At 50.4% G+C, this 8,307-nt stretch overlaps 1 protein-coding gene across 1 annotated transcript; it reads left to right on the forward strand.

The window, feature by feature from the left end:
- Positions 1 to 5,804: 5,804 nt before the first annotated feature.
- Positions 5,805 to 7,923, forward strand: FNDC11 (fibronectin type III domain containing 11). Its single transcript, XM_072349777.1, is given in 3 exon segments — positions 5,805 to 5,844; positions 5,847 to 5,930; positions 6,992 to 7,923. Coding segments are annotated over 3 exon segments (1,056 nt in total).
- Positions 7,924 to 8,307: the final 384 nt, after the last annotated feature.

Genomic DNA, 8,307 nt, shown 5'->3' on the forward strand with positions numbered 1-8,307 from the left:
AGCCAGGCAAGTGCTGCGAGTGAGCTGCCTTCCTTCCAGGGGCACCAGGCAGGGAACCCTCAGGCTGGAGGACATAAACTGTGGGTGACACACACAGTGAGGGCAGCTCTGGTGTTCAGAGCCCCTAGTCCCACCCCAGAGCATCCTTCCTGCAGGGAGGAACAGGTTGAAGGAGCCGTAGGAGCTCTGGGCTGGCTGCAGGTAGTGACTAACACCTATCTGTGTAACAAAGCAGTCACCAGTGCAGCTGCCCCCTCACACAGGAAGGTCTCAGCCCGTTTCCCACTATCAGAGCACATGCATCCTCTGGTCCCTCGGTGCTCCCCAGTCACCTTGGAGCAGCACAAGGATTTGCAACAGGAGACTCTCCTGCTGCTGGGATTTCCCCCTGTTCTAAGCTAGGCTAGTGGAAGGGATCATTTGGGCAGCCCCCAGTTAGGGGCTGATAGCAAAACATGCTTTCCATCTGGAGAGGTAGCAGCCCCCATGGCAAGCTGTGCTCCCACAGCCCTCAACAATCCAGCGTTGTTAGCTTGGTCCCTGCAAATGTGGTGACGGAGCTCAGGGGTGGAAGCCGGGTCAGCTGGCACGTGTGCCACCACACTGCACAGCGAAGGTGTAGGAGCAGGTGACCATGCAGCCGACAGCCAACAAGCTTTTAAACATCACTAGCAGAAAGAGCTCGGTGTCAGTCACAAGGAGAAACATTTCACTCTAGATTTGCTCTCTGGAGACCTATTTTATATGCAAAGAGGGCTGTTAAACTCCACAAAGACACTTCAGTTACTTGAGAGCTGAAAAAAAATACCCCAACAATTCCTGGCCCTTCAGCAGCCGGGCAGGTGCATCTGCAAGAGCTGCACATGGTAAAGACACAGGCAGGAGGAAGGCAGCAGGGCCAGGACAGGCTCCAAAGAGACAACCTATGGCCACCACAGCCCCAAGGCCACCAGAAAGACTGAACATCAGCAGCCGTGAGATGCTGCCGTCACCACTGCGTTCTCCTTCTCCCTGGAGCCGCTGTGACACACGTGGTGGAAACATTTTCAAGAGCCTGCACTCCACGGAGGCTCCAGCACTTGTAGAGGAGCTGGAGCGTGAAGTCACTCGGTGCAAAGCACAAGTCCATATTTCTCTCAAGATCTCTTGAGCTTTCCAGGCAGCGAGCACTTCAGCTGTCCATACCGGACCACTCCGGTCCTGCGGGTGGGAGGAGAGCGAGGCTCGTGCTGCAGCACAGGACATCCATCTCGCCTCATCCCTGCGCTGATGAATAGCTGTTCTACCCAGTGTCAGGCTGCAGCAAGCAGAGGATGAACAGCCTAACGCTGCACAAGCCCACACAATCCATTTAGCCAGGGGATGACTCAGACGAGGCTCTTCATGCTGGAAGAGGTGATGATGACACGAGGGCACGCTGGTGAGTGTGGGCTCTGCTGCCCATGCCATATTGCTGCAGGAGGACAACAATGGGTCCTGGGTACAAGGATGGGGCAGCTCTGGTGCTCTGCCATTCATTAAATAACTCCCACCCCATTGCCCACAGCACTGTAACACTTGTCCAGCACAAACACTCCATCCTTTCTCCCTCAGAAAGCCCTCTCAGCAGCTCTAGGGATGCTGGGGTAGCCAGGGCACGAAGGCAGGCAAGAAGCATCCCCCGAACCACCCCCAAAATGAAACCACAACTTCAGAAAAGAAAGAGCCAAGGCAGAAGAAACACACATATTTTTACCTGGCATCCACCCAACCTCACACTGGTGGGGCTGCACAGGGTGTCTGCCCACTGCTTTACACACAATTAATGCAGGTGGGTCTCAGCTCCTCTAACAAATGATCCTCCTCATCCCCAGCTTGTTTCCTGGCAGAACTAATGGCCTGTGCTCCTCTGGGGAACGAGGACTCGCAAAGAGATGCGTTGGGAGGCAGCAGCAAGGGAACGAATTAAGGCGTTATTTCCTCTGCCAGAGATGAGATCTTTAAACAAGCCTTTCAGCCAAGAACTTTAGTACTCTTTTTTTTTTTCTTCCTTAAGGTTTTGCATGGGAATTTTGTTCTCCAGAATTGCATCCGCCTCCAGCCCCACTTAGAGCTGCCAAAGCCTGCGCTTCCCTGGGGACCAGCCTGCGAGCAGCAGAGATGGATGAGTTGACTTCACCTCTGCCATCCTGCCACCAAAGGCAGGGCTTTGCAGCCTTCCCCAGCCCTATGGATGAGCCCTGGGGACACGGCTGTGCTCTAAGCTGTGCCACCTCTACACGCTTCTGCAGCCCTGTGCCCAGCACAGGTTGATGTGCCAGCCCCGGGCAGGCGATAACAAACAGGACACAGGCTGCAGCTCTGTCTGCTGGTGCTGAAGGTGCTGTGCTCTGTGCCACTCCTCACTCCCTGTTCTGCATCTGAGCATGCGTGACCTCTTCAGGAGGTTTTCATGGAAAAAGGGGGCACGCGTGCTTCTCTGCTTGCATAAGCCTGCCAGTAACAGCCAGCTTGTGGGATCTGGGACACGGCAGCCTGCCTTCAGCTTGTGCTCAAGGACATCTGTTTCACAAGGCGCAGCACGCACAAGGAGACCCGAATGGGCTTTTGATGAGCTACCACTCAGATTACTTGAGCTCCCACAACCCCACTCCATCTTCCCGAGATGCATCATCTGCAAACCCACCTCCACTGCAGCCTGCAGTCAGAGGGTCTCTCACTCCCAGCAAAGCATTTGAGATTGTACATCAATGTCACCACTGTGGAGAGGAGGGTCTGTGGCCCTGGGACTCCCCTTAGTGCCAAGAGCTGCCCAGCCACCAATTGGTGCCAGTGAAGAAACCAAAGCTGACAGACAAAGGCTTCCTTACCTGATGCAGTCCCAGGCACTCAGCCCTGCCCATTGCAGACCTCCTGGCTGAGCACTGAGCCAGGGCCTGGGCTGGACCATGGAAGATCTTTGCCCCCAGAGCAGCCTCCAACCTCACACACATCTCAGCAAGCAGTTCTTCCAGCTCAGCACAGCCCATGGCTGGTAGCCTCCTCCCAGAGCATCATTAGTAGGTGCAATGAGTTAGAGATAATTGCTGCTTAATTGCAATTAACTCCTTCCTGGCCTTATCCAGCTGGAGGCTCTTGCATCTCAGAACAGTCATTCTCCCACTGGGTCCCTTAGAAAGCTTACCTCCCTCTTCCTCCTCAAAGTGAGCCTTCTGAATCACATCCTGATGAGCAAATTGAGTTCACTGGTGCGTGGCTTAGATTTGGGGATATAATCCATCTGGAATGTGTAATTTATTTCAGGTGTATGAGGCACTAGTGAAACTGGGAGCAGGCAGGGAGTAAATCAATCACACCCTGAGATCTGGGGAGCTGAAGAAGCCCAGTGCAGACAGACAGCTCCGATGGGGTCAACCAGATATGAGTATGGTCAGGGGGTACGGGGGACACAGCCAGGAGCCCTGGAGGAGGTGGAGATACTGGGGATCCTTCCAACAGTGCCACCAGCAATGGATGCAGGAAAATGGCAGAGCAGGAGCAGATCTCTGTCCCCATGGCCACGCTGCAGCTGGTGCTGCCCAAAGAGCTGCTCCAAACCTGCATCTGCTGCCAGCACCCCTTGGCCCCCACCTTCACCCAGGAGACCTGACCACCCCTGCGCCAAGCAGACAGGAAGAACCATGCACTTGTCAGTGACAAAGTCCATCACCCTCCCTGCTCCTCTTTGCAGCAGATCACTATTTCATAATGCAATAGATGTGAAATATGAAGACAGAAATTGTCAGCGACTTTTAATTTGGATTCTGCCAATTTCTCTGTCCCAGATATTGATTTTCCATAAAGATGAATTCCAGCTTCCAGGTCTCTCTGACAGGCACTATCTGGGTGTTTTGTTTGCTCTCAGGGTGGAAATACATGTTTTATTAAGTGTCAGAACTCGCTAATGAGAAGAGGGAGGAAAAAAATCAATTGTCTGCTTATATCTTGATCTTAAAGACTAACAAGTTCTCTATTTTGATGCTGTGGGCAGGAGGACAGGGCAGAATGACAAATGGCAGACAGCAGCTGTCAGCTTCTCAGCAGCGTTAGCTCAGCTGATGAGAGGGGAGGGAGAGGAGTATATGAAGCTTGATGGCTTCAAACACGTATTAATTCAAAGAAACTCGGGGAACTGTAAAAAAATCCTACAGTTGAATCGATCCCTGATGTAAAGATACTGAAAATACTGAAGACTACAAGCAGGTTTGTGCTCATGTTCCTAAAATCAAGGCAGAAAGTTGGCCAGCTGTTTAGGATATGGGTAACCAAAGGAATTCCATCTCTCCATTCTAATTTGGGATGAAGATTCTCACTTATGACGGTGAGAATCACAAGCGAGCTCAGCTCAGAAGTCTCTGCACAACTTCAGCAACAAATCCGCTTTCAATCTCATAACAAACTGTGCTCACGGAAAGTGCTCAGATGGAATCCTGCCCTCACCAAAATGAAGAGTAACACTGGCTAAGCCAAGGACTGCACCTTTGCTGTTTTAAAAGCCCAGAACACAAGGACAGCTCCAGCTCCCAGCACACTTTGCCTAAGTGACAGGTTCGTGTCATAGATCCCAAACATCTCAGCACATTTATTTCTTGCTTGGCATGCTTATTACCAAATGGTGATCTCTGTTAACCTCCTTCAAGCAAGGACATCAACCATCTTTCACTTGTACTTGTTATCTTCCTTGTCTGTTACAGAATCACACCTGACAGTGGTATAGTTAATCTCTTGGCAGCTGTGAAATGAAACAGTAAGCTCAGGCTGCCACCAGAAGATGCATTGATTTCTTAAAATGACAGATCACCTCCTTGCTCGATGCTCAAGCAGGAGCTCAGGGACAGCGTTATGGATCTTGGCTATCATTCAATTAAAAAAGCTTAGCAAAGATGCACCAGCTAAGCATCCAAGACAGCATTAAGGCTAAGCCCTGACCCAAAGACTTAATCACAGGGAGTATGAAAGCACCTTCAGATCCAGGATGTCTGCCCAGCTCGCTGATGGCAGCACCGGTTGTGCAGCAGAGCTTTGCTGTGAACCAGATGAGCCTGCCTCTCCTCCGCAATAAAACAGAGCAGACTGGCCAGGCGGGTCCCTCAGCACAGCAGAACAGGAAAACCCCTTCCTACCCAAATGGAAGCTCGCTTCACTTAATGGAGCACTCACTTCCCAGGGTACAGAGACAGCTCAGGGCTCTGCAACACAGAGCCAGCTCTTCTGGCCCGCAGTGAGGTGGCTCTGTCAGGCTCTTTGGACTTGCAGATAGAGATGGTAAAGCACCAAAGCCACTGCCTAGCTTAGCACAGGTGATGCATGCTGGAGGAGCAATGACAACGCCTTACACAGGGAACCAAAACTTTGCAGACTGTCTTTTGGATATTGCAATAACCACAAACCTTGGGCTCCTCTGAGCACAGCCTTTTCATCGGCTCAGTGCTCCCATAGCCCACAACAAGGAAACAAAAAGGGAGGTAAAACAAAACAGGTTTGTTTTGGAGGAGGAGGGAGATACCCTCATGCTCCTGCTCATCCCTTCAGTGCTCTCCAGGAAACCACTCTGGCAGCCCAGGGCTCCTTGGCACAACCCATTGAGGACGGAGGCTGCTTGTAAAGCAGGCAAAACCCAGTCCCTCAGCCCCAGCACAGCCAGCACCCAGCTCATAAAGGCAATCTGAGACAGCAAGCACTATCAGCATGCACGCACACATCCCCTGGTTGATCAGGGAGAGACACCTAGCCCCAGCCACGGTCCTGCCCCAGACCTCAGCCCTCATACACCACAATGCACTGCCATGGCAACCGCTGAGGCCTGCAGATTGCAGCCAGCCAGGCCAGGCTGGGAGCACCAGGGGGTGCAGAAGTGGGACGGGGCTCCCCGGCTGGCCAGGGGGAAGGAGGGCTCCCCAAGGTTGGGCAAGGTGGGTCAGGGCGGTCCAGCTCCCTCTGGTTCCCATTTCCTACCCCCAGCCATGCAGCACCAGCTTCTGCTATTCCCAACCTAGCAGTGCTGCTATTCTATTCCCAACCTTGCAGTGCTGCTGAAAAACAGACGTTTCTGGCAAGAAAAAAAAAGGGATGTAAAAACAGAAAGGAAAACAACCACAACCACATCTCCGTCTGTGGGCAAACAAACCACTCCAGGCAGCCAAATTGCTCTGAAAGCACTGGTGTAACCTGTTGCGTGTGCTGTCCCTGTTTCACTTCGTTCCGGGCTGCCAAGAACCGTCACTGTTTTGGTTTTAGGGTATTTTTCTGGAGAGAAAAAGTGAAAAGGAAATTTGGTTTGTTTCTTAAGTTGACAGCTTTCTTGGAAAAGAAGATGTAGTGTGAATGAATGAAACAGTGTAAATTGCAGGGAGGCCAGACTTCTGGCAGGTTTACTGGCTCCCAATACTCCAAGAAGGAAGTAATATGACTTCCATTATCTATATAGGGAAAGCCAGGCCAAGAGAAACCTCTGTCAACTGGATAACACCACCTAGCATCAAGGCATTAAAACATCACAGTTGGGTACTATGACCAGAAAGCTGCATGGAACGAGTAAAGAGGCCTGGCAGATTACAAAAGAGAGAAACAGACACCTCCAGAGATTTAGAGGAACGGAGAGAAATTGTGTACGGGAGCACAAAGGTGTCTGATTGGAATGAAAGAGCAAATAAGATGGGGGAAATGTTGGCAGAGTATATCAGAGAATAATTCTGGCGGTGAATCTGTTAGAGTATGGCCAGTCCAGTGGGAGGGCTAACAGGAGACCGGCTGGTTGAAATATATGACAGCAGGCTGTACAAGATATTAGAAATCATACAGCTAGGAAGGAAAAGTCCTGTTAAAATACGCCTAGTTTAGCAGTTCTTTCTCATCTATAAATGTGTGAGCTAAGCTTCAATGGAGAGAGAAGTGTCACACCATGATTCCCTTTGCAGCTGCTTTTTCTTTGGCCCTTAATTTCATTACTGCTACTATTTCTTTATTTAAACAGCAACTTTTGGAATCATGAACGTGAATCTGGATGAATTTGAAACCAATTCGGAGAATACAGTACGCAGCACAGAGGAACAAGAAAATGACATCTGGAGGATGTACACCGAGAGAAGCAACCTCGTACGGCAGTACCTGCAATCCGATCTGAGCCTCCACCTCCTTGAGATGCATGAGAGGAAAGTGGAGCTTCTGAAGAAGTGTTGCTATTACCTTGAGGTTCTGCCCACGTTTTTGATCCTGAGAGATCAGAATCTCTTGGCGCTTCCTACCAGCATCTTCCAAGTAATCGACCCCTGGAAATTCCAGAGGGTGAAGAAAATGGGAAGATCCCAGACCGAAATCCATCTGCAGCTTTTAACCCACCTGTTGGAAGAGCTGCAACAAGGTCGGGAGGAGCTGGTCTGCTACGTAGAGACCTGTGACATGGTAACCTTCCTCTCCAAGTGGGACTCGATTCAGCAGAGAATGTCAGACCTCTCCAAGGTAATGAACAATTTCATTTCCGTGCAAGTGTCAAGAAGACTTTACACCAAGCACCGATTGGTGTCATGTGCAGATATTAGAGGGAGCAAAATACCAGATATCAGGCTTTTTCTCTGTGCAAAGATGCCAGTTATGTTCGATCGAAAGGAATCATATGCAAGCAAGAACCGGGCCCATCTCAAGTGGTCTACTGAAAATCAAGAGACACCCCAAGAACAATATGAGCTGCATTTTAAGTTACTGAAGCGTGGAACTCAGGCAGAATTTGGACACTGTGGGCTTGTGACACGTACTACCAACAACTGTGTAGTCCACGGCCTGCTGCCTGACCGATCATACGAGTTCATGATCAGAAGAGCAGAAACATACACGCTTGTCTACGAACTATGGCACGACACCATCACACTGACGACAAAAGCTAACGCAGATGAAGACAAAAGCACCTGAGAACCAAAGGATGAGGTGACTGACAAGAATGTTTTCTCATATTTTCCATATGAACAAAGTGAACCAGAAGAAGAATAAAGAAAAAATATTTAAGCATTTTGTTACGCTATGTTTGCTTCCAACCCCCCCAAACTGAATCTGTTCTGTTTTCAACAGCAAGTGCCTCCCATGAGTTCATCCATGTTAACAGTAACCAATCCCAAATTGCCCTGTCCAGATAACATCCTTACACGGCATGTAGGGCTCACAGGTGGGAGCAGCTACCCACAGCCCTGCAGGACCTTATGGGCTCAAAGTGCAGGAGGTAGAAACATCTCGACCTCCCAGTGCCTTCCATTCACCAAAAGATGCCCACTGCTTGCTTGATGCATATGTTGAAGTCAC

Source organism: Excalfactoria chinensis, chromosome 15 (genome assembly GCF_039878825.1).
Source record: "Excalfactoria chinensis isolate bCotChi1 chromosome 15, bCotChi1.hap2, whole genome shotgun sequence".
NCBI classification, from domain to species: domain Eukaryota; kingdom Metazoa; phylum Chordata; class Aves; order Galliformes; family Phasianidae; genus Excalfactoria; species Excalfactoria chinensis.